The sequence below is a fragment of the Megalobrama amblycephala genome, linkage group LG8, assembly GCF_018812025.1.
Source record: "Megalobrama amblycephala isolate DHTTF-2021 linkage group LG8, ASM1881202v1, whole genome shotgun sequence".
Lineage (NCBI taxonomy): Eukaryota > Metazoa > Chordata > Actinopteri > Cypriniformes > Xenocyprididae > Megalobrama > Megalobrama amblycephala.
Genome location: NC_063051.1, coordinates 35,018,581 through 35,046,498, shown reverse-complemented (window position 1 = coordinate 35,046,498; position 27,918 = coordinate 35,018,581). Strand labels below are relative to the sequence as shown.

General features: G+C 37.2%; 1 protein-coding gene across 3 annotated transcripts; it reads left to right on the top strand.

The window, feature by feature from the left end:
- The first annotated feature begins 77 nt into the window (after positions 1–77).
- Positions 78–27,918, top strand: LOC125274459 (NACHT, LRR and PYD domains-containing protein 3-like). 3 transcript variants are annotated; one of them, XM_048200877.1, is made up of 10 exons: positions 78–172; positions 4,115–4,383; positions 5,005–5,049; positions 5,281–7,051; positions 7,376–7,549; positions 8,665–8,838; positions 15,850–16,023; positions 22,482–22,658; positions 25,277–25,447; positions 26,123–27,918. In XM_048200877.1, the coding sequence occupies exons 2-10, from the start codon at positions 4,128–4,130 to the stop codon at positions 26,130–26,132; spliced, it is 2,952 nt and encodes a 983-aa protein (XP_048056834.1). In that variant the 5' UTR covers positions 78–172; positions 4,115–4,127; the 3' UTR covers positions 26,133–27,918. The 3 variants fall into 3 exon arrangements, with proteins under 3 accessions (XP_048056834.1, XP_048056833.1, XP_048056835.1); XM_048200876.1 differs by having other exon boundaries at positions 26,397–27,913; XM_048200878.1 differs by lacking the exon at positions 25,277–25,447 and having other exon boundaries at positions 26,397–27,917.

Sequence of the window (27,918 nt, the reverse complement as noted above, 5' to 3'; positions counted from 1 at the left end):
AAAGATACTATTCTCTCACAGTATCATCTCACTGCATTTGACTGCTGAAAAAAGAGAACCACCCACAGTTTTTCATGAGAACACGGAAGTGAAGAGAAGATCAGTGCTTTTGTTGGGCAAGGTGCTGAGTCAGAGGACAAAGAACCATTTACAAATATTGTCATTATTCAAGGTAAGTTAATAAATATTTTAAGATACTGACCAATGTTTTAGAGTCATGTTTACATACTGTAAAAAAGTTATATTGCAAAAAACGGATAATGTACTTGCAGAAAATTACCAGGACATTATCTTGTAATTTTACTGACATTTCTGTTAACTCTAAAAGTTCAAAATACAGGTAAAACACCTGTAAAAAATAAATACGGAAAAATCTGTCAACTTCATACAGTACATTGTGCTCTATTTTTATGGATTTTATTTTTTAGAGTGCAGTAATCACAGGAGATTCATGCAGCATACCTTTACTGAATTTTTACGAGGACAGAACAAGTCTCTGAGTTTTAGATTACAGTCTTTACAGTGGCATCCACTGTATAAAGCTTGTAGATCACATGTCATTTTCAAGACTGTTTTATAAAAGATGTTTTGTGATTCGAACAATCAGCATTTTGTTAAACAACAGTATAATTTATTTATACAGTTTCCCTCACAGCCTCGTTTCCATTTCTGTTAAACATTAAATATGGGTCTGTCCTGTCTAAAGTCTATGACACTAAAGCAATTAAAAACCTTTGTTTCTCAACAAGAGACTTAAATAAACAACACTCTGACAGATAATAGAGAGTGAGTGAGTGAGTGAGTGAGTGAGTGTGTGTGTGTGTGTGTGTGTGTGTGTGTGTGTGTGTGTGTGTGTGTGTGTGTGTGTGTGTGTGTGTGTGTGGTGTCTGCTGACAGTCAGGTGCTCCATGTAGTTTTGTACTGGAAAAAGTTATTACTCCTAATTTTTAGTATCAATTAGTATCATTCACAATCACTATATTAACTTTCAGTATTTTCACTGTGATATTATTTTTTATTGTAGTCTGGTTTCAAATGTGAAAGAAAAGTCTTCAACGACAACTAGGACAAAATGTGAAACTACTTGAGTCTAATCATGATCCTTGATACAAAAGTCTGACTGAATCTATCAGACCAAAATAATCTAATAATGAGCATAGAACATGAAAAACCTGAAGAATTTGTTTTAGCCCTTAAAAGTTTAAAGGAGAAAATCTTGGAGCGCTTCTTGCTGAAAGGACCTCCGTTTAAGTGTCCCAGAGGGTGCTCTTTGGTTGGGTTCAAGCTTGTATCTAATAAATAAGAATCCAAGACACTTCTTCCAGTTCCAAAATATTAAAAAGCTTTTATTCAAACATGGCTTACTTTAGAAACATTAAAAAAACGACTAAAACGCTTCACACTGATGCATTTCGGCCATCCAGCCTTCCTCAGAGTATATCAGGTACAGAATTACCAATAATATCATTAACTATTACAAAGTATAATCAGTAATCACATACATCAAATAACAATAATAATAATAATAATAAATAATAATAATCATCATAATGGTAATGCTTTTACAAAAATGAAGTTCTAATTCCTCAATCAACCCAGGAAAAATGGTAGCTTTTAACTGAAAAATCCAAAAGGCTTCCCTTTGTAAAAGTCTTTGTAATCTATCGCCCTTCCTGATAGATCCAGTTAAATTTCCAAACCAATAATTCTTAAAGTAGACAGATTGGAATCATGTACAGATGCATAATGTACTGCCATGGGGTAATCTTTGTTTTTTTGTACAAATTGCATTTTTGCGATCCCATAATCTATCTTGCAGTCAGCGCTTAGTCTGACCCACATAAAAACAGTTACAAGGACATTGAAGCCTATAAATTACATATGTACTTTTACAATTAATAAAATATCTAATTGAATACATTTTCTTTGTGCACACATCCACAAATGATTTGGTTTGAGTTACATTCTCACAGTGATTGCAGTGTCCACACTTAAACATTCCTCGTATTTCTCTGTCCAACCATGCTGTCCGTTTCATAGCAGGCAAGTAACTTCTCACAACTCTGTCTTTAATTGTAGGAGCCTTTCTGTAGTTCACAATTGGAGGCTCCTGAAAAATCTCACGCAGACTTGGATCACTTTGGATAATTCCCCAGTTCCTATTTATTATACGCTTAATCTCATGTGAGACAGTACTAAATTCCATAACAAAATACGGTCGAGTGAAGCTGTTCTTCTTACTTTCCTTTTTAACCCTCTTGAGTCTGAGGCTGATTTGGGGCTTGGAGAAGTTTTGACATGCCCTGACATTTGTGCTTTTTTCAGTTGTTCATAAACATATAAATGACAAAAGTGTCATTACATTGTATTCAGCACAAACTAGGTTACAATAATATGTGAGGAACATGTATGTACATGTTTGTATTTTTGAAGGAATAATGTTTATGCGTGGTTATTGAAAAAACAAAAAACTTAAGTCACTGAAATAAGGCCAAAAAAAGTATATTAATTCTGTGTTCATAAGACTTTTGGGTATTGGAGGTTGTAGACTACAGTTTTTGCTTCAGAATTATGTAAAAATTATGCTGCCTACTCCTTCATATAAAACAATATATTGATTTAGTTTTTGTAAGACACGTTTTGTCAAGAAACACAGTATGCATGGAGGCGTGAATCTGCATGAATAATGGGCCATTTACACCTGAGAAGACAAAAGAATCACATAATAATGACCTGAAATTACTTGCATATTAATGAGGCCTTTCAGTCAGGTAGGCTGTGAAAAAAACCCTCTTTAATAATGTCTCAGCTCATCATAAACAGCAATACTGTGAAATATTATTACAATTTAAAATAATGGTATTCTATTATATTTTTTAAAATATAATGTATTTCTGTGATGCAAAGTGTCTGAACAATTATGTTACCTCTATGGCATTTCATATAGGCTTTTAGCTTAAAAGCATGCACATTTGGAGAAATATTTATGGATTCTTATATATTTATGTCAATTTTCTATAATGAGAAGTAATACTTATTGTCCTCACTATGAGTGCTGGATACTGTGTTTTCAATTCATACTTGCAGCCGGAGGGCGCTCTCTGTACACCTTTAGTCCACAAATTATTCTAAAGAAGAAGAGGACATTTCAGGAATGGTGTTTTCCATTCATACTTGCAGCCGGAGGGCGCTCTCTGTACACCTTTAGGCCACAAATTCATAAAGAAGAAAAGGAACTAGGAACTAACGGCATGTCTTCTAGAGATTGCTAACCATTGCTTTAAACACTTTTCAAGGCAATAAATACACGATTGAGACGATGAATGCATGTATTGCCTCTGAATTTGCGTCTGAATAGTGCTCGCTCCGTGGGTGTGGCCTCATTAGCGGATAATGAGCTGAATCACAGACTTCTGACATGGCTCTCTTTTCATACAGATTACATAAACACAGAATGTTTGTTTTCGATTTGACTTGCACGATTTAAAACCTGACATTTCAACATTTCTTTAGATGTAAGTGTCATTTTTTTTGTCATTAGTATTCATAAGTTACAGTTCATTTTCTGAGAACTATCAGATTGGACTTCGTTCAGAGGGAGAGGACAGATCACGCATCATGTTAGTTTTCTTTAATTTACAAAAAGCACAACATTGTGTTTTTACTCTGAGTGTACACAAATAAAAGAAGACATTCTATAGTTTCAATTGATATATTACTTATGTCTCTATGACAAGAAATGACTTTTAATTTAATTTTAATTGAGTATTTTAAGTCTGTTTTGCTGCAATGTGAAAAAAATCCTGCAAAACGCGCCGGCGCGTTTTCAGACCTCAGGGAGTTAAGAAGGTCATCCTCTTGTAGTAGTGTCACTTTATTCAAAGCCTGGTCGACCACTCTTTTTTGATAACCTCTCTGTTTAAAACGATATTTCATATTCATAGCCAGCCGATTAAAATCTGAATCTTGATCGCACATCTGTCTTAATCTTTTTAATGTTTCATAATTGTTGATCTGATCACAGTGTAATTACATTACGCACATTTATTTGCAAATACTGCAGAGATCTCTGCCATAAAAGTGCAACTATTAGACTTTTTCTTTGCTCCAACAGTCCATGAAGAAAGATGGCAACTGTTTTAGAGCTGCTTCAAGATATTCTAGAAGACCTGGAACGAAGCAATCTAAAGAAATTTAGGAGTCGCTTAAAACAAGATGGACCCATTGGAGCTGGTAAACTGGAGAATGCTGATGCCACTGACATAGTGGACATAATGATGGAGCGTTTTGGAGCTGAAGAAGCTGTGAAGATCACATTGAAAATTCTGAGGAAGATGAACCAGAACCAGCTGGCTGAAGAGTTACAGAACAAGTACACTGAAGGTAATAAAGAAAGAATAGAGAACAAGAGGCAGCATAAATTCATAGAAATTTATATTCAGATTTTTTTATAAAGGATTCTTATGTTGTAAGCCTGCATTTATTTGATCAAAAATAGTTAAAATATTTTGAAAATTGTACAAATTACTTTTTAGTGATGTGTGAAGGCCAAGTATGGTAACCCATACTCAAAATTTGTCCCATTTAAATCATCCAAGTTAGAGTACACACACCTGCAGCAGTGGGCAGCCATTTTTGCTGTGGCGCCCAGGGAGCGATTGGGGTGGTAGGTGCCTTGCTCAGGGGCACCTCTGTCATTTCCTGCCAGTATTGAGAATCAAACCCGAGACCTTCGGGTTACCAGTCTGACTGTCTAATCATTAGGTCAACGACTGCCCCCATGTTTCTATGTTGCCAACACAGGAAAAGTTTCAGAACTGAATTTTCAGCATTATTACTCAGCATCCTTACTCTAGTCTTCAGTGTCACATGATCGTTCAGAAAATCATTCTAATATGCCGATTTCGTTAATAGTATAATAGTTGTGTTGCTTACTGAAGTGTTGAAACACGATGCAGGATACTTTGATTAACATAAAGTCTCTTTTTTTCTCCCTCTTAACAGTGCAAAAATCATTAGAATCCGCTGAGAAACAAACAAAAAAACAAGGTGAATTATCCTTAAACATGACCTTACAGTGGGACCAGAAATTATTTTAGCATGTTTGATATATATTGATCTCAGAAAAGAACAGAACTGCTTTCAGTACTATGAATTTAAATACCATATGTTTGCACCAGTTGATTTTAATGATAATCATGCTAATCTGAAAAACCTTTGTGTTTAATTTTCTAGTGTTGTTTTGTTTAAATCTTTTCCTGTTTATTTTTTTTATAACAGATGATGTCTGGATGCGGGAATTCTTGAAAACTCACAAAATGAACATGAAGGAGAAAGTCGAACACATTTTTGAGTGTAAAAAGGAAAACGAAGCACATCTCAAGGATGTTTTCACAGAACTCTTCATTACGGAGGGGGATCTTAAAGAAGTCAATCAAGAACATGAGATTCTGCAGATTGATAAAGCCATTAAACCCCATAAATCACAAGACAGGCCATTCAAATGCAATGATGTATTTAATCTGAACAAAAATAAGAAAAAGATTGTGCTGACCAAAGGCATTGCTGGCATTGGAAAAACTGTATCAGTGCACAAGTTCATTCTGGACTGGGCAGAAGGAAAAGGCAATCAGGATATAGACTGTGTTTTCCTGCTTCCATTCCGAAAGATTAACTGCATTAAAGACAGAGAGATCAGTCTGCATGAGTTTCTGCAGAGATTTAATCCTGAACTGAAGGACCTGGAAACAACAAAGATATGTAAGATATATAGTTGTAAGCTTGCGTTTATCTTTGATGGACTGGATGAGAGTCGACTGACTTTGGATTTTGACAGTGGAATGGTGATGTGTGTTGAGGAGCGATCATCTGTAGATGAACTGTTTGCAAGTCTGGTGAATGGGACTCTGCTTCCATCAGCTTGCGTCTGGGTGACCTCACGACCAGCAGCAGCCAATCAGATCCCTCCTGAGTATGTAGGGTTGTTCACAGAGGTGCGAGGATTCACTGACCGGCAGAAGGAGGAGTATTTCAGAAAGAGAATCAAAGATGAGACTCAGGCCTCCAAAATGATCTCACACATTAAGAAATCTCCTAGTCTGTACATCATGTGTTACATTCCCGTGTTCTGTTGGATCACAGCCACTGTTCTTCAGGATATTCCTATTGTGAACAATGCAGATAACATCAACACAACACTCACCGAAATGTACATCCACTTCCTGCTGATACAGATGAACATGAAGAGCCAGAAGTGGGACAGAAAAACAGAAAGAGAACGTACCAAGCTCTTAGATTCCAATAAAACGATGATTTTGAAGTTAGCCAAGCTAGCATTTGAACAGCTGAAGAAAGAAAACATTGTGTTCTATGAGAAAGATCTGAGAGCATGTGGTATCGATGTAAGTGAAGATTTTGAGTCCACAGGAATGCTCACTGAGATCTTTCAACAAGAAGCTGGACTCCATGAGATGAAGGTCTTCTGCTTTGTGCATCTGAGTGTTCAAGAGTTCCTCGCTGCAGTGCACGTGTTCCTCTGCTACCTGAACAAGAATATGGATGAGCTGCAGTTTTTCTACAACGCAGGTGCTTCACATGATTTTCTAAAGATGGCTGTTGAGAAAGCAATAGAAAGTCAGAAAGGACATTTAGACCTATTTTTACGGTTTCTGCTAGGCATTTCACTGGAATCGAATCAGAAACTGCTTAGAGGCCTGTTCCCACACACTGAAGACAGCAAAGACAGCGTCACAGTCATAACCAAACACATTAAAGAACAATTACAAAGCAGGAAGCTCATCTCACCTGAAACTTCAATCAACCTGTTCTACTGCTTACTGGAGCTCAATGACAATTCATTATATACAGAAATCCAAAGATACATCAGATCATCTCCAGGAAGAAGACTCTCATCTTCCATGTACTCATTGATTGCTTACGTAGTGCTGATGTCAGAGGAGGTGCTGGATGAGCTCAACTTGATGATGTACAAGACATCATCGGGAAGCCATGTGAATCTCCTGCCAGCTGTAAGACGTTGCAGAAGAGCATTGTAAGTAACCTGCTGACAGCTGTTTAACAAAGTTTTTAACTCTGAAAATCAATTTTGGTGTAAGATGCAGTGTGAAGTATCATGTTTTTATTGATTTTGGAGAGTAAAAGCTGTATTTACTAAAATGGATTTACTAAACATAGACATACATTTTAAAATTGATTTCACTTGACTGTCACATTAGTTCCAGCATACATGACATTTTTCCCCAGAAAACTTGAATGTTCACAGAAAAAAATGACAACCCTTCATTATTACTACACACATTGTTCCTACAAGATAAGCACGCAATAAATGTCATGGACAAATATCCTGTTATTACAGACTATCCTCACGTGAACTTGATGACACTTGCTGTGAAACTGTGGCTTTGGCCCTGCAGATACCAAACTCACCCTTGATAGAGCTGGACATGAGTTACAATAAGCTGCAGGATTCAGGAGTGAAGCTGCTCTCTGATGGACTGAAGAGCCCAAACTGTCAGCTGAAGATACTGAGGTTTGAGATTCAGATGTGTTTTTTTTTTTCTGTTCATTTGATACACAATAAGGTATGATTACTCAAATCAAACAGGTTATTCAATGTAATTATCTTATATATGAGTTTTGAAATTAAAGACAATGACAAAATGATCTGATTGTGTAATCTGACAAACATATCCTAATATTAATGCATCAATAACAAATGTGTTGCACCTCACAAGATAAGACCAAAAAAAGAGAAATACTTATAAAATATTAATAAGTTATTTGATATAAATAAATAAAGTCTGTCACTCCCGCACATCAGGGCTGATGCTACAGAGTCTACGATGGTATAAGTGACCCTGGACCACAAAACCAGTCAAAAGTCGCATGGTTATATCTGTAGCAATAGCCAACAATACATTGTATGGGTCAAAATTATCGATTTTTCTTTTGTGCCAAAAATCATTAGGATGTTAAGTAAAGATCATGTTCCATGAAGATGTTTGTAAATTTCCTACCGTAAATATACTTCATTTGGACAACTTTAAAGGCAATTTTCTCAATATTTTGATTTCTTTGCACCCTCAGATTCCAGATTTTCAAATAGTTGTATGTCGGCAAAATATTGTCCTAACAAACCATACATCAATATAAAGCTTATTAATTCAGCTTTCAGATGATGTATAAATCTCAATTTCAAAAAATTGACCCTTATGACTGGTTTTGTGGTCCAGGGTCATATATGAGGTTATTTCTCCATGTTGTTTAGTGCTGATAAATGTAAATAAACATTATAGATTCACAAATTCAGCAAAATTCTAGTAACATTTTTATTAGTGAATTATCTGTCCCAACCTAACCTATGATTTGTTTTATAAACCAAGTGAAAACAATAGCCCAAGAGAATGTGATGGACAGCTACTGTTTGCTTATCATTTTAAAACAGTTTAGGCTAGAAATCCAGTGCCAGATTTTCTTTAATCCATTTTCATTAAAGCATAAAATTTGACTTGTCAGTATTAAGTAATACAAAAGAGAACCTGTAAAGTCTATCATGTTATTGTTCTCAACTTTAGATTAAGCTTTGAAGTAATATAAATAAAATAAAATGGATGTGTAATTTCCGTCTTTTTTTATTCTATTCAGGTTGAAACGCTGTTATCTCACTGGTCAGTGTTGTGAAACTGTGGCATCAGTTCTACAATCATCAAACTCCAGTCTGATAGAGCTGGACTTGAGTAAAAATGACCTGCATGATTCAGGAGTGAAGCTGCTCTCAGATGGACTGAAGAGCCCAACCTTTCAGCTGGAGATACTGAGGTTTGAGATTCATTCAATCCTTAAACAACACCCACCTTAATATTTCAGTCACTAAAAACAGTGCAACATTCTAAAACGCTTAACATGAAAATGCTTAATGTACATGCATGATATACACAGGCAAACAGATGAACCCAGAATGTGAATACAATGCACCAAATTCCTTGTTAATTGTTTTTCTTTATAATGGTTTCCTATGGGAAAACAATTTACATGAAACTTTGCACGTTGCATTCATATTCTGGGTTCATCTGTTTGCCACATTTTACATTTTATTAATAAGGTGAAAACAAAATGTTGTCCTCCAATATCACTTTAAGCAAAATGATGATGATGAAGTCAAAGAAGCATGTATTGCAATAGAGATGTTTTTTCCCCGTTATATCCACGCATGAGAGATGGCTTGTCAAATCTTGCTGTATGTTTTTAAAATAAACAAATTTGTGCCATCTCTTTATTATTAGATAATCTGACAGTAGTATATCATAACAAATTGTGCAAATCAAACAATATGATAATCAAATAATATAATTATTTCCTGTTTTCTTCCTCTGTTGGTCTCTATGGTTACTGATTGAGTTTTGTTCAGGTGTGTCTAGTTAATTAGTTCCTTTGTTAGTTCAGTGTATTTAAGTCCTGTGTTTAGTTCAGTTCAGTTGTCAGTTCTCTGTTGCGTATACCTGGTTGATCTGTTCCTGTACCCTGAGTTTCTGTTTTGGATTTTGTTCAAATAAAAGTACTGCTGCGTTTAGATCCTTTCTCATCCTTTGCTGCAACCTCGTGTGACAAATATAATGTTACAGATCAGATGTTTTTCCCCAACAGTTAACCAAACATTCACTTTAGATATAACAAATAATGTTTGCGTGAATTCTCGCCAAGACAGACATTTTGAAAAACTGTAATTCTGTGTATATCTGTATATCGGGATTGCACTCTGTCTGCAACGTCTTTGTGTGCACGCTTCAAATCTGTCAGTTAGCGCACATAAGATTGTTTTGTTTACATCAGCATGAGTTTGAAAATCACATTTCATTGGATCAGACTCATGCCATGGAGAATTTGCTATGAATATTCACAAAGTTGGAATGCTGCACTTTAAAACTATACCAAACTTGTGCTGAGAAGAAGCAGCAGTCGTCAAGAAGTGAGCAGAGAAAATGGCAGTTTTGATAGACAAAGGAAATGTACTCCCCTCAGAAAACGTACAAATAAAGATACTTTTCAGTGTTTAATAGCTCTTTGGAGCATTGGGATCGCTAGACGAGGGCCTAATGAAATAATTTTTGTGAAAACCTCAAATTTGTCCAAAATTGACATTTTTCACTTGTTTTGCCTGTAGCTTGTAATATTTTATATATATATATATATATATATATATATATATGTGTGTGTGTGTGTGTGTGTGTGTGTGTGTGTGTGTGGCCTGCCCAAGGCCTCGTACAAAATAAAGTGACAGCTGACTTGATGATGAAAAGCCAATGGTTAAAGTTCATGTCTTGTCTATCGAAATACTATAATAGTTAAAAGACATAGACAAAAGTGAGACTATGTTTATTGTGATGCAGTATTATTCTGCAGTATTGTATCTGCAGTATGCAGTATTATTATTCTAAAATGCATTATGCAGTAACTTACGTTTGAAAAACAAAGATGAAAATAAACAGTAGTGCAGTAATATTGAGACAGACCTATAGTAAGACCTAATGTAATGCACGCACGTATCTAAAATTATGATAGGCTATGTTATAAACGAGTCTGGAAGCCATGTATGTCAATAACAAGTGACTTTATCCGGTGGAGTCTTAACTGTTAGCGCCCTCACCTGGTAGGCAACACACATATTACAGGCTACATGTCAGATTTTTTCTCCCAACCGTTAACCAAACGTTCATTTAAGACATAACATATTATGTTTGCATAATTACTCACCAACAGCTATTTTGCAATACCATAATTTGTATGTGGAGATTGCGCTCTCTTGGAGAGACACGTCTCATGTCCGCTCTTTGGAAAAGTCAGTCAGTGCGATTGTTTTGTTTTTATCAGCATGGGTTTGAAAATCACATTCACTTGTTCAGACTCATGTCATCAAGAATTTGCTATGAATATTCACAAAGCTGGAATGCTGCGCTTTGCTACGATAGGCCTACAACATGTGGTGAGAAGGGGCAGTCATCCAGAAGTGAGCAGAGAAAAAGTTACTCCTCTCAGAAAACGTACAAATAAAGATAATTTTAGATGTTTTATTACTATTTGGAGCATTCGGATCGCTAGACGAGGGCTTAATGAACTCATTTTGCCAGCACGGGTCACAAATATGTGTGCAGTTCAGTTACACAGTTTACCTTCTTTAACCTAATGCTGTTAAACTGAATATACGAAGCTAAGCAAACTTTTGTCTTAAATACCCACACCACAAACAACAAATCATTCACCCCGGCCCATACTATAGCAACCACACCCGTGGGCCTCGCACATCAAATTCACACACTGTTCGGTTTGTATCACGGTTTTAGGCTTAACTACAAGCAAGTGCACAAATAAATACAAAAAAACAATAGAGCAAAGATACTAATAAAATATACAGTGCTTTTTAGGTTTTTCAGGTAGGTCTAACAGTTTTCAGGTACAGAAATTGAATAAAGTAATCAAATGTAAAATAACACTGCATATTTGACTGTATAAATTAAAGATTAATCTGTATTAAAGTTACAAAAGCTATTCATTCAAGAGCAGTGAGTGATTTATTTTTCTTTTGTTGTTTGACTAACTAAAAACACAGACAGCAGTAATATTAGGCTGCTGTCATTTTCAGAGTGAATGCACAGATCCAAAATACTGATAATGTACACATGTTGTGTGTTGTCTTTCTCGACTGTATAAGTCCACTTAAGGCATAACCGACTATGTCTGCTAGGATACTCATGAAGACGGGCATGTTAACCTATTTTTTGTGTGAATTTGTCCATTCAAGCACAAGACTTGAAAGAGAACTCAGTATTTGTGTGCTGTCTGAGACAGCTCCGGATGTGCACACACACAAATCTTCTCACAGAGTTCTCATTCACGTCTTTTGGCATTTGAATGTTTAAATTGGGCAAGACTTAAATGATTTTAACTCTTATGCAGTCTTCATTTGGGGTGTACACTCAGAGTCTTTGTAATTTTGTAACAAAATAATAGTTTTTTTTTATGTAATTTTACTCTATTTATTAATGTTTTTACTCCACATCTTTATATAAATGTATATAAATAATTAAAAAAATTCATACAAAAACAGATTTTTATGTAAAATTCACTTTATAAAAGACCCACATTTGTAACTTTCATTCATGGGGATAACATGGATAATTTGATATGGTTTAGTGTCAGATTTTTGCCCATCTTTTGGAAAATGCAGTTTTAAAAGTAAAAAAAAAAAAAATCACTTTTACCAGTAGATGGCTGCAGAGCACCACTATTTGCTGTTTGACTAATTGAAAGATTTTTTTTTATTTATTTATTTATTTTTTTTTTAGTTGGTTTCATATCTAAATATTATGAAATCACAATTATAACAATAAAAATTACTTTTTGTAACATTTGACACTTTTTTGTCAAAAAGACACCGAAGACCATATAAGGGTTAAACACAGATAGCAACGTGTGCCGTTCAGGTCTCACCTGCACTTGTGCACTATCAACACCTGGGTGATGGTACTAGAGCTTAGATTCTCTGCCCGAGCCCGAGCCCGGACTCGGCCCGACCCGACCCACCTGAACGGCACACGTTGCTATCTGTGTTTAACCCTTATATGGTCTTCGGTGTCTTTTTGACAAAAAAGTGTCAAATGTTACAAAAAGTAATTTTTATTGTTATAATTGTGATTATAACACGCATCTGACGCATCTGTGCGTGCTGTACTATTCAGTAGCTTAAAGCCTCGTTTACACTGCACGCGTGTGCGGCACGTTACGGCTGCGACGCGGCTACCGGAGCTTATTCGCGGCTACTCTAGTCAATGCTCGTGTTTACACCAGCCGCGCCGCGGTGCGTTTGAGAAGCGTCCCAGAAGGGGCTCACTGCGCCGCTTCGCTAAAGATAGGCGCCTCGCCTATTTTTGACGTGCAGCTCAAATACAAAATAAAGTCAAAATAATCCTGTAAACTCCTGCTGATATTTCACATCACTACAATGACAGAAACTGAAGACAAGAGATTCGAAGTTGAAAAACTTGAAATTTCAAGTGAATTTTTGAAATTTCATTTTTTGTTTTTGTTGTCCATAACTGGAATTTTAAGTGTGTTAACTTCATCTGTATGGCTACAGCAAAATAAAGTATGGCATAGCAATAAACACAATCAAACCGGACAAAATATAACCATTTAGCCATTAAAAACATGAAAAATTTAACGAAAACAATATTGGCCAGGCAAATCTAGTGGTCTCGCGAATCCAGCCGCTTCTCTTCTGAAATGCTTCTGGTGTGAGTTGACACTGCTCAGAGGACGGAAAAAAACCTTGTCGGAGCCATACGAACAGTGTAAACGAGGCTTAAGTACAACATGGAGCTTGAAGAAGCAAAGAAAAAAATTAAAACAGGAGAATTAACTTTGAGCAAGTCTGGAGGAAAATCGGAGGTATGGAAACATTTTAAACTAGTTTTAATAAACAAACAACGCAGTTTACATGCTTCTTCCTTGTCGTATTATTCATTAAGATAATAATTAATAAATGCACGCACAATTATGAACTTGATAAATGTTACAGATATGTTTACTATGCACAAACAAATGCTTTTCAACTTACATGTGCAAAATTCAGAATTAAATGAATGTGCTGCAATTTGTACAAAAAGAGAGTCTGCGTGTTTTAGCCATTAAATAAGCACATTTAGTTTCAAGTTTGTTAAGTTTTGTTTTGAAGAAAGATTTTCTTTAAAGTGAATTTCGTTTAGTATAAATTGTATCTTAATTTTAATACATTTTTCATCATCCAATTACCTCGATTTAATACATAAAAAGCAATATAGCAGACAATGTAATTATGACATGGAGGCGCCGGCGCGCCGCGGTCACACACCTTTTGAAACTGGTAACACACGCTGTCACCGAATTTACAAATGCACATCTTGCTTGTTGCTCACACATATATTATGTTGAAATAACAATATGTTGAAGTAACATTATTAATAATAATTAATCTTTAAGAATATTTGATTGAATGCTGAATGTTGAGCTTGTTCAATTTAATAAAATTAAAACTTTAATTATGATAATTAAAATAATTTAATATTTAATATTGAGTGGCCAATTTTTGCTCATTTATTAATAGTATTTATATAATTTATATAACTGCGCAGCTCCCCCCTGTAGCCTAAATGATCTAGCACAGCAGCACCTGCGTTAAAAAAAAAATAAAAAATCTGGCGCCGCCCCTGGTTATAACGGCCCACATATTAAAAATGGTCGGGTTTAAATCGGGCTCTGGCTCATAATTACAGTGGACGTGTCGGGCCGGGCCGGGCTCGGACACAACGTGCTCGGGCTCGGGTAGGGTCGGGCTTGATTTGTTGGGCCCGATCTAAGCTCTAGATTGTACCATAAATGACTAGTCATAGAGCATTCGGTGCTCACATTGAACAAAGTTTACAAAGAGTGACCGTTTGGTCCACGATTTTGTCCACAACCGTTTTGTCCTTTTTTCTAAATTAAAGTAATCATTAATAATATATAATATGCTAAATATTTTACAGTATATCATTGGTTTTGAGTACAGTACTAATATTAATAACAACAAAATAAAAGTAAAAACAATTAACTCTTATACAATTTATGTAGGGCTATGGTTACTTCTGACAGACTGAAACATTTCCTTATTGAATTTCTTTTTTAATTAAATTAATGAAAAAGATATTTAAGATATTTGCCCAAATTTTCTTGAAAAAAAAAAATTGAAATGAGTAATTTCTACAGTGTCAAAGTTCTAGGTCTCAAAAGATTTTGATTTTATTGTAGAAACAACAAAGTGAGATGCCAGTTGTTCATCTGAATCGGTCTCTGGCAAAGTGGCATAATTCTCTGGTAAGATTCACCCCTCCGATTTTCCCACAACTAAGTTCTACTTATTTTGCCTTACTCCCTAATTGTAATGGTCAACCCTTTCTCATTGGCAAAATGTAACATTGTAAAAAGGACAATCAACACTGCCCAGAGGCAAGAAGCCTCCAAGTGACACCTTTTAACAATGGTCTTATTCATTTCACACCCACCTGTTGTTTACTGGAAAAATGCATGACTAAGCAAAATATGTTCAGTGGCCAAGCTAAATTCTCAGATACATTTGACCCTTGTAATCACAGTTACGTAGGCCATGAGGCCTCAAAACCCTTTTGGCTTTTATAGTAAGCAAACTAATTCTACAATTGTTTTCTATAGGATAAATAAAATATTTAATCACAACCAAAGCAGCTATAGTAGCCTATAATCAGCTAAGATGCATATAGCCTATGGTTTCTACTATATGATATGTCTGTTTAAATGATTTAAACTTTGTATGATATGATAAGCTACATATACATAATGGTCTTCTCAAGTCATTGTACAAACTTCCAGGTAAAGCCCTGCCCACTTCCGGTTTTATCCGAAAACAGATACAGATACAAATAATTTTGCGGATCTGTACAGATACAGATACAGATATTGTCTCTGCTGCACACCTCTAATTTAGAGTATGGTTAAGTACAGAAACAAAGTATTTGTACTTCATTGCCTTACACCAGGGCTGGCGAACTTCGGTCCTGGACAGCCTCAGTCCTGCAGAGTTTAGCTCTAACCTTGATAAAAACTCACCTGCCTATAGCTTTCTAGCAACCTTTCAAACCTTGATTAGCTTGTTCAGGTGTGTTTAATTAAGGTTGGAGCTGAACTCTGCAGGACTGTGGATCTTCAGGACCAAGGTTAGCCACAGCTGTCTTACACCATTGTTAATGGATGTGTAATTGTTCAGTTTTTTATTATTCTGTTCAGATTGGAACGCTGTAAACTCACTGGTCAGTGCTGTGAAATTGTGGCATCAGTTCTACAATCATCAAACTCCCGCCTGATAGAGCTGGACATGAGCGACAATGAGCTGCAGGATTCAGGAGTGAAGCTGCTCTTAGATGGACTAAAGAGCCCAAACTGTCAGCTGAAGATACTGAGGTTTGAGATTCATTCATTCATCCATTCATTCATTCATTCATTCATTCATTCATTCAGTAGTTACATCCATGAAGCATCTGCTTGTAGATCTAGTGGTGACATGAAAACTAAGGTTAATAGTGCATTGATAAACATTGTGCATTGATAAACACAGTAGCTGCTGAACAGTTGTTTCACATCACAGCTGTTACTAGATCACCAGTGGAACACTAGATTGACCAATCAAAAAATGGGACCAGAGTTAAAAGTTGAACTGTGTTGGAAAATGTTTTTAATAAAACTGTTTGTTCCAGTCCTTGATTATGATTGGCCCAGTCATGTTCAAAGGTCTTGTAAAACATTCTAAAAACAGTGGTTGTCTGCTCCAGTTCTGGAGACCCATTGCTGTGCACATTTTGTGTCTCTTTCTCATCTGACAACCTCAGTTCAGTAAATGGAGTTCTCTCCTAACAAGCTGGGCTCAGTTGTTCTAAAGTAAACTGATCAGATTTCGGCTATATGCTTGGATCAAATCTTGAAAATGGGTTGTTCAATGAGATTGGCCAGGCTCGGGGAGCGCGATTCGTGGGACAAAACACTGCTCTTCCATTCTGATTAGAACATCAAAAAAGTTCTCCCCATTCAGTGACACACCCACTGAGAATCCTGTAAGTGAACCCTGAAAGTGCCCTAGTTATTGACGATTCTATTACACGGAACGTGAAAATAGAGACACCAGCCACCATAGTCACATGTTTGCCGGGAGCTGACATCAAAGCAAATTTAAAAATGCTGGCTAATGCTAATTGTAAATTGTCTAAGATTATTATTCACGTCAGCACTAATGATGGTCGACTTCGCCAGTTGGAAATCACTAAAATTAACATTAAAGAGGTGTGTGAACTTGCAAGTACAATGTCAAACATTGTCATTCCAATCTATCTCTTTTAAAGCAATTCCAAGAAGTTAAAATAATTTGCCTTTGAATAATTGCTGATTTTCTATCAGAGTTAGTACTACTCAGGCCTTTAAAAGAGCAGCCAGAAAAATGGAGCGCAGCTGGAAAAAAACAAAACTAGAAGCTTTTCACATATCGTGGAGGGAGAGCATGATTGAATACAGAAATGCCTTAAAAACTGCTAGATATGATTATTTTTCAAATAAACACAACCCCACAATTCTCTGTATTTATTTGATACAGTGACTAAATTAACAAGAAATAAAGCTTCAACCCCAGACGTTCACAAACAGCAGTAATGACTTTATGAACTTCCTTACTTACAAGATTGATAATATTAGAGAGAAAATTACAACTATGCAACCGTCTACTACAGTATCACATCAGACAGTGCATTGTAGTGTCCCTGAGGGAAAATTCCATTCGTTCATTGCTATAGGAGAGGAAGAATTGTCTAAACTTATTAAATCATCTAAATTAATAGCATGTATGCTAGACCCTTTACCAACTAAGCTACTGAAAGAGATGCTTCCAGAGGTCATAGATCCTCTCCTTAATATTATTATACATCTTTCTCATTAGGATACGTAACAAAAACTTTTAAGTCATACTAAACATGTGACAGGCAGTGCAAGTGATAATAAAAGGAGAACATGACATGACTCACTGTGTTTGTAGACTGATTCTGACTTACCACAGTTGTTTGATGGACTTATAGAAAAAGAAGCGCACAAGAGAAAAAATGGTAGGCACGGATCAGAGTTAATAAGCTAGCAAAATGCTAACGCATTGTGATAGCAATTTAGATTAGATTTAGATACTTCCAAGCCAAAGACAGATATGCAGACTGTCATTCAGGCGAGGAAGGTGTGACGAGCAGGGCGGGCGAGAGCCGTGAGGGAATGGCGCGAGGTCGGTGATGCAAGTGATAACGAGCATCACCTGGGAGGCGCACCGGCCTTCAGTCTCTCACGGAGGAGCTCCAGGAGCATAAAAGGAGGAGCGACGACCGTGAAGGACGAGAGAGGACCAGGCCTGGATATTATTTTATGGTTTATTATGTTTGTGTGGCCGGCAGACGTCCGCGAGGGTCTGCCGGCATTACTTTTGTTTTGTTCTTTATTTTATATTAAAGTTATGTTGAACGTTCGCCGGTTCCTGCCTCCTTCTTCCCATATTTACGAACTGTGTTACAGAAGGCTTCAGGGAGGAGGTCCTGACACGATGCACGGGCCTCTGAGGGTGGTCCTCACTGTGGTGGAGCGACAGCATTTCACTTCTTGCCACCTCTTGTGCCTCTGGACGTATTGGTTTCCTGCAAACGCAAATTGCAGTGTCCACCCAAAGTTGTTGCGGCCCTGTTGAGTTCGCTCCCTCAGATGAGACCTGTAGAAAAATTTACTCAGTTTTCTCAGAAGGACTGGTTTGTCATGACAGATCTCAAGGATGTGCATTTCCACATAGCCATTCTTCCTCAACACAAGAAGTTCCTGGGGTTCACTTTCGGGGGAAAGGCGTACCAATAGCGGGTTCTTCTGTTGGGCCTAGCGCTGTCCTCTCACACCTTCATGAAATGTATGGATACATCACTAGTTATGCAAAGACTCCAGGACATTCTTACACTAAATTATATTAACGACTGGCTCATCCTAACTCAGTCGGAAAAAATGGCAGTTTGGCATTGAGATGTCGTTCTTCGTCATATAAGATGCTTGGGGTTGAGACTCAATCTCAAGAAAAGTTCACTTTCTTCCAGGCAGAGAACTACATTTCTGGGGGTAGTGTGGGACTCTACTATGACGTGGACACAGCTGTCTCCTGCTCATATAGAGACCATTTTAACTGCAGTCACCAACATCAAGCTAGGCCAAGCTATCACTGTCAAATAGTGATAACAAATGGTTCCTGTCCCAAGGTCCTGTGTTGGGAGCTTCATGTTAGCGGAAAATACAGATGCATCCCTCACAGGCTGGTCGCTTTAACAGAGGTCTGTTGAGAGGGCATCATCTTTCTTGGCACATAAATTACCTGGAGATGATGGCTGTGCTTCTAGCCATGAGGCGCTTCCTCCCAGACCTCAAGGACCATCATGTTCTAGTATGAATATGAATATGTCAGTGGTCTCCTACATAAATCAGCAGGGAGGTCAGAGTGCGTGCCCTCTGTGCAGACTGGCGCATCAGGTTCTCCTATGATCCCAGAGCAAGTTGCTCTCACAGCAATGTATATTCCCAGTGACCAATATATAGGAGCAGACATCCTGTGGAGGCAGGGGCTGAGGCCCGGGGTATGGAGACTCCACCCTGAGAGAGTGGAGTTAATCTGGAGGAAGATCAGCCAAGTGGAAGTAGATCTGTTTGCCTCTCCCAATTGCTCTGCTTCCAGGAGTTCTAGAGAGGGTCCACCAGGACTGGGTCAGTTTACTTTTGGTAGTCCTGTGCTGGCCGACCCGAGTCTGTTTCTCAGAGATCATAGAGCTCCTAGCAGGCCCACCATGGGAGATTCCAATCAGAAGGGATCTTCTCTCTCAAGCCGGGGGCTTAATACACCACCCCTGGCCAGAGCTGTGGAAGAACGAGGTTATTGAGAACATATTAAACTCTATTGCTCCCTCCACAATGAAACTTTATGCCTTAAAGTGGAATGTGTTCACTTTATGGTGCAGAGAACACCAGTTGGACCCAGTTTACTTTCCAGTGGCTTCAATACTGGAGTTCCTCCAAGGACGTTTCTCTGGTGGTCTTTCCCCGTCCACATTATAGGTTTATGTGGTGGCCATAGCTGCCTTCCACGCACCTTTAAATTTCTGTGGAAACACCAATTAATTGTTTGTTTCCTTTGTGGCACTTGGAGGATGAGGCCTGTCATCCAGACCAGTGTTCCTATTTGGGGCCTTGGCAATGGTTCTAGAGGGGTTATCCCTGGCACCTTTCAAAGCCACTGACAAGGTGTCAGAGAGGTTTATGACTCTTAAAATGGATTTCCTGCTAGCTTTTACTTCCATCAAAAGATTTGGGGACCTGCAGGCTCTCTCTGTTTCTCCCTCTTGCCTCTCATCTGATCAAGAGAGGCTACACTTATTATGCCCTGTTTGGGCCCTGGAGGCCTATGTACAGAGGTCCTCTGGTTGGAGGAAGTCAGACCAGCTATTATTGTGTTTTGAGTCACTAAAGAAGGGTTCCCCTGCCTCAAATCAATAAGCAGGTGGATTGTGGTGGCTATTTCCTCAGCATATGATATAAGAGCTCACTCAACTAGAGAAGTGGCATCCTCTAAAGTCCTGCTATCAGGGTTTCCCTTTAAGAGGTCTGTGATGCTGCTGGCTGGGCCTCCCCGTACACCATCATTAGATATTATAGCTTGGATCTGCCCACACCAGGTTCTCAAGTCCTCTCATCCTGAGCCGTGCCTAGACAAGCTTTACACCAGGACAGGCACCAGGACAGGACAGTGTGGCGCAGTAGGTATTTCATTCCCCAAAGTTTCGTCTTTGTCTAAAAAATCACACAAATGTTTTGCGTTTCTTGGGGGAAAATCAAAATTTTTGAGAGAATACAAACGCATTAAAACTCCCATTTCATTTGTTTTTCCCATAACCATGTCTATTTAGTGCCTCCATAGGGTTCTGATTGTTCAAAGGGAATTGAAATTGTAAGGGAATTTTTTTTGTTTGTTTGTTTATATTTTTTTATTTCTCTTCAAATAAATCATTTATAGTGACCCACATTGACTCTTCCACCTGTTGTTCTTTAGCTAGCAGTGTTCATTGTGAATGTAACCCCATTTGGACCTCTGGTAATCCAGATTTGGTAATCTGAAAAATGTGTATCTAGTTCAGGGTGATCTGAAAAACCGGCACAAAAGTAAAATGAATTACCTGATCCTGGATAGAAAAACATGAGATTTTCAAATCTAGATATTTTTGATCCAGATTAAAGCTGCTGTAGGGAGTTTTTAGAAAACATTGACTTAGCCTGAAAATTTGAACAAGCACAACTCACAGGTCACTCCCCCCTGCTCTCTGCTGCGCTACAGCCCTCCCTCCACAGCTCCTCCCCCATCACAACGGAGCCTGCCGTGAACGCGCAGGCTAGTAAGGGATAAACAGTTATGGCACATTCACTGGTACGGACGAAACATCAACAATATGATTTACATTGACTATGGCCTGCCCATACTGTGACTTCAAACTTGGTCCTCAAAACATTACGTATTTTGCAATACATGTAATGTAACTATATGGTGTTGCACTATTTCTGTATAAATAATAAATAGCTAGTAAGATAATATTACGGTAACTAACGTTACAGTATGCAAGTAATTATTCTATTGATATGTAATGCTAAATAAGGTTTGCTAGTACATTATTTCAGCAACATGACAAGCCAGTGAATTAGCAGGTTTCAATAGTTGCTTTGCACAGTGCGTGACATTTTATCTGTATGTTATGCGGCTAGAGTTTTGACACAGAGTCAATGGGCTCCGACGAGGAATTCACACCCACAGCGACTTCGAGGAGTCACCGGGCGCAGAGGAAGCATCAGGCAGGGGACGGGCAGGCCTGTTTTGAAATGATCTTAGTTGTGTAGTTCTTAAAAAATAAAACAAATCAAGCAGGGATACTTACTTGTCAAGCAGAAATGTGGCTAACTCTGCATCGGTTTTTAATCCTTTCAGGTCACGTAGCTCCCTCCACCTCGGAAAAGCCGCTCCGATATTTACCCTTGTTTTATTTCGGGCTCTATCTAATTCTTTCTTTTTGGCTTTTTTATCATCGTCATCTGTCTTTTTCCGTTTACCCGTCTTTATTTTATGAGCAGGTGCCACTCGAGGAATTGGCAGTTTGGATTGTTTGTCCGGCATAAGCAAAGCTGCAGCACACCGGTAATCTTGAATTTGACGCCTGTATGTGGCGCTGGCGCTGTGCATGAGAGGAGTGTGATCAGCGCGCACGCGAGCTTGATTGACACTGCTAAGACACTCCTCCTGGCTCTGATTGGTTGTTTCTTACCGGGAGCAGTGTATTTCTGCAAATGGCAATAGGACCACTGGGAGGAGCCAGAGGAGCTTGATTTTTTTCACAGATTATCTGTCTCATATTCTACTGTCAGGACATAATGACAGGTTTAACAAATATGTAAAAAATACATTTTTACAAAAGTTACCTACTGCAGCTTTAAACTTTTTTTAACAACTGGCCCAGATTATCTGAATTTTTAAAAAGTAATAATCCCAGTGAAGCCATGTTTAACAGTGATTTTAGATCAGATAATCTGTAAACCACAACTTCTTGGGGCTTATTGCTATAGTATATTCTTTCAGATGTTTTGCATGATTTTGCATGATGTGTGTGTATCAAGATCTGGTAAATGACTGTAGAGATAACTTTGCTGACAACATGAATTCACCTTTAATTTAAAAAGAACATGTATATTTTAAAAATGATACAAGGTACATCCCAATTTTGTCAATAAATAAAGAATGAATGTGTAATTATTCAGTTTTTTATTATTATGTTCAGATTGGCAGGCTGTTGTATCACTGGTCAGTGCTGTGAAATTATGGCATCAGTTCTACAATCGTCAAACTCCCATCTGATAGAGCTGGACATGAGTTTCAATTCACGAGTGAAGGATTCAGGAGTGAAGCTGCTCTCTGATGGACTGAAGAGCCCAAACTGTCAGCTGGAGATACTGAGGTTTGGGATTCATTCAGTATATTGAAACATTGTAAATAATGACTATTATAATTATATTTAATGTTTAGTAAATTCTTTAATATTGAATTTTGTATATGTATGTATAAGAGTCACTCTCTCTAAAAGGAAAGAAGGATATTGTTGTATAGAAAACAATGTGTTGAGTGTCAACAGCAGAGTTGGGCAAGTTACTTCTAAAATGTAATACATTATAAATTACTAGTTACTGTCATTTGAAAGTAATTAGTTACATTACAACATTACTGTCTCTGAACTGTAATGCGTTATACTACTTTTGCGTTACTTTTGTGTTTCTTTCACCAAAATAACTACAGAAGTATGACTAGGTATTCTAAAATGCTAAAATGTAGTTTATTGCTGTTCATTATACATCAAGTGCAGGGCGATGTGGTGTAGCATAATGACTGTGTAGGAAGGCTCGTGGCACAATACAATAAGTAACAATCACTGTCAGAATCACAAAAGTAGACAAACGTTAGCGTGGCACAGGTCCAGGTGTTTCTTCAAGTTACTCGTGCTATTTCTTGATGTAGAGAGTTCCCTCAGTGTTGCACATAGATTGCACTTGACTATTACGTTCTTGTCCTTTTCTCTGACAAACTGAAAATAATGGGAGTATGTCCATCTCACAGATATAGAGTCCATCTGGAGACCTGCAGTCATCTCAACTATCGAACTCCAGCACCAGGAAATAGACATACTATTTTACCTGCAGTGCAGAATTTTTTCTCTGGTGCTGGAATGTTTTGCATTGTTGGTAAATTCTTAAAAACAAAAAAAAACAACTAACACCACTTAATTTCAGGTTAACTCTCTGGAGTCGGGTAACGCGCCGACGTGTTTTGCAGGATTTTTTTCACATTGCAGCAAAACAGACTTAAAATACTCCGTCATTTTTTTGTCATAGAGACATAAGTAATATATCAATTGAAACTATAGAATGTCTTCTTTTATTTGTGTACACTCAGAGTAAAAACAAAATGTTGTGCTTTTTGTAAAATAAAGAAAACTAACACGATGCGTGATCTCTCGTCTCCCTCTGAACGAAGTCCAATCTGATTGTTCTCAGAAAATGAACTGTAACTTAGTGAATACTAATGACAGAAACAATTGACTTATGTCTAAGGAAACATTGAAATGTCAGGTTTTAAATAGTGTTTTAAAGTCAAATCGAAAACAAACATTCTGTGTTTATGTAATCTGTATGAAAAGAGAGCCATGTCAGAAGTCCGTGATTCAGCTCATTATTCGCTAATGCGGCCACGCTCACTGATGAATGAATTTGTGGACTAAAGGTGCACAGAGCGCCCTCCGGCTGCAAGTATGAATTGAAAACACAGTATCCAGCGTTCATAGTGATGACAATAAATATTGAATAAATATTACTCCTCTGTATAGAAAATTGACATAAACATTTGAGAATCCATCAATATTTCTCCAAATGTGCATGCTTTTAAGCTGGGGGCTATATGAAGGCTATATGAAATGCCATAGAGGTAACATAACTGACATTTAAAGACATTTTGCATCACAGAAATACATTATATTTTAAAGCATATAATAGAATACCATTATTTTAAATTGTAATAATATTTCACAGTATTGCTGTTTTTTCTGTATGTTTGATATACACCATATGATGAGCTTGAGACATGACTGAAAGCCTACCTGACTGAAAGGCCTCATTATTATGCAAGTCATTTCAGGTCATTATTATGTGATTCTTTTGTCTTCTCAGGTGAGAATCACCCATTATTCACGATGATTCACGCCTAAACGCATACTGTGTTTCTTGACAAAAAGTGTCTTACAAAAACTAAATCAACATATTGTTATAAATGAAGGAGTAGGCAGCATATTTTTTACATAATTTTGAAGCAAAAACTCTAGTCTACAACCTCCATTACCCAGAAGTCTTGTGAACACAGATTTAATATACTTTTTTTGGCCTTATTTCAGTGACTTAAGTTTTTTGTTTTTTCAATAACCACGCATAAATGTTATTCCTTCAAAAATACAAACATGTACGTACATGTTTCTCACATATTATTGTAGCCTAGTTTGTGCTGAATACAGTGTAATGACACTTGTGCCATTAATATGTTTATGAACAAAGCACAAATGTCAGGGCATGTCAAAACTTCTCCAGGCCCCAAATCAGCCTCAGACTCCAGAGGGTTAAAATGCGTTGTTGTAACATGCATTACTGAGATTGTAACGAGTATAATATTACCAACATTTTATTAGTAATGCATCATATTATTGCGTTACAGCAAAAAAATATATATTACTGTAATGTGTTACTCCCAGCACTTCATTTACTCAGAACCTAAAACCCAAACTTATTTGAACATGGTTGTTTCCTTCAGGAGATACAAATTTATTTGCTTATGATCCTCAGTATCTGGTAGATGGCTGTATAGATCAACTGGTGACCATATTCTCCTTTCAGCAAAACTTACAGTTTATGAAATGAGAGATATTCAACTCTGATCAGTTTATTTTAAATGGATGAGTAATATTCAAAGGATTTAACAAGCTTTTGTTTTGAGTTTTAATATCACAGATATCTTCATTTTTTCTGTGTGTGTTTGTAGATTGTGTCACTGTGATGTGACAAATGAAGGCTGTCATTATCTGGCTTTAGCTCTGTGTTCAAACCCCTCACACCTGAGAGAGCTGGATCTGAGCTACATCCCGAAAGCCTCAGGATTCAAGATGCTCTATAATCTAATGAAGCATCCAAACTGCGCACTGAACAACCTCATGTATGTTAAGCAGTAAGATTAATCTCTTCATGTGAATGTTTGTATGTTTGTATTTCAGTCTTACCATCTACAAGTGTACAGTGGAGTGAAAATATTACTTATTTACTTTGTTACAATATCAGTCTCAATCAAAGCTGCAAGCAGCAATGAAAGGGCCCTCACACCCGGGGCCACCGCCACCCGGTGGCCTTAGGAAAACTTTGCCCTTTCAGGGCTTGAGCCATAATAATCCTTAGGAAAACAATAGGGCCTTTGCCCTCAGAGGGCATTATAATAATAATGATAAATGGAGCAATTCCAATATAATTCGCAGGCTGGGGGTACTCTCGAGACTGCGCTCGCCCCCTTTAAACCTTTCAAAAAAATCTGCCTCCCCCAAACACACACACACCTCTGACTACCAAATAATTTCACTAAAAATTATAAAAGCGGAAAGATTTTTTTAATTAAAAAACATGCAATTAAAACACCTGCAATAGTTTCACTTTGTAATGTCACTTGATCATTGAAAAATATAACAGTAGAATGATAGATCTGAATTTAACTTTTAATTTAAATAAATAAAATAAACAGTAAATATTTCAGTGATGCTTTGGATGAACAATATAACAGCACCAATACATAATAGCTTTTGACAGTGCCTCACAAGCCCAGCTTTTGTGCGTCTTCTCACAGGAACGCATAAAGCAGCAGAGCGGTGCATTCACAATAGCAGCTTGTGATGCTGTCCGCTGAACAGGTGCTTTTCTATGGCAAGGAACTTCTATGTCGGGCTTGTTCAGACGGTGACAAGTCAACAGTCTAAAGAAGAACAAATCAGTGGAACTGGCGTTCGGCAGAGCACCAACTGTTATTCATGCACTTCGACACCATTGCAACGGCTGTTTTATGTGTATGTTCATACACATACATATATGTGGTTAATGTTGTTTTGTTCTCTCTTCTTCAGATACTACTAATCTCCCACTGGATCCAAACACAGCAGACACTCGTCTCATTCTGTCTGAGAAGAACAGAAATATGACACGTGTTTGAGGCTCAGCCATATCCTCATCATCCAGAGAGATTTGATGAGTGTCATCAGGTTCTGTGTAGAGAGAGTCTGACTGGGAGGCTGAATGGAGTCAGTGACTGAATATCAATTACATATAAAGGAATCAGCAGGAAAGGAAGGAGATAATGTAAATTTGGATTCAACAAAATATCCTGGAGTCTAAACTGTTCTGATTACAGATTCACTGGCCGTCACAATAATCTGAGAACCATCATATCTGCCCGTTCATTCCCTAACAGAGGATGAGCATTTCTGGACTGACGACCTGTACTTTGTTCTTTTACAGCGTCTCTGACACTCACACACATCCAACACAATGAGTTGATATGTTCACTTCAGAGTGATTTGTTTTATTTTCCTCAATGGTTCTCATACACTCATGACTATTTACTCTTAATATGTTTAAAAGTTCTAAGGAACAAGAAGAAGAAGAAGCCACAATGAAACATTTATAAATGTCTTGCACTTGTTTGTCAATAAAAAAAATGAAAACAATAGATATTTTGTTTCTGCAATCTCAGGGAAAAGGGGTTCAAAAGCTGTCACTAGGGCAAAAAAAAAAAAAAAAAAAAAGAAGTGATAGGCTACTTTTGAGAAAAGTTTTAGCCTTATTTGAGCAGGTCCAGTTAGTTTGAAAATGAAATGGCTTGTAATTAGAGATGGGCACAAATACCTTAAAAAATATTTGTTATAATATTACAAATACTGTATCAATAAATGTAATCAGTAAATGTATCAATACAATTCAATGTATTGGTGTGAGAACATGTTTCTTGAAATTAGAATTACTGTATAATTTTAAAATACAAAATGATCTGTAAGACATGTGCAGACCATTCAATAGCTCATCTAATAACATCCTGAAAGAAACGAGTGAGAATATGCGTGATCTAAAACAACATGTGCAAAAATAATACACACTGTTTCTGATTTTTAGGCAGAAAGATCTCAAGAAAAGCTTATGGTATATATTCTTTTGGTTAGGATATTGATATAGGAACTGCTGTTGCGAATAAAGTTTCATTTATGATGATTATGATAAACCTACAGTAGATACAATTTCATACCAGTGTCTTCCCTCATACCAAGTTTAACCACTCTTACTGTAAATCATGACATGCCTAATAAGATCAAAAGTAGCAAAGTGACTGATCATAAAGAGCTTGTGACACAGGGAACAGTAAACCAGAGGTTTAGTAAAGCATATAGTGAGTGTGTTAATAGAGTTGTAGATGAAAATCTGTTTCACGCTCTTTCATTCACACGTTTGGCTGTTTGGTGCCCTCTGGCGGATGATGCTGCAAATAACACTAGACGAGTAAACCATTAAAGGAATAATTCACCCAAAAATGAAAATGACCCCATGATATACTCACCCTCAAGCCATCCTAGGTGAATAGGACATTCTTTCTTTCAG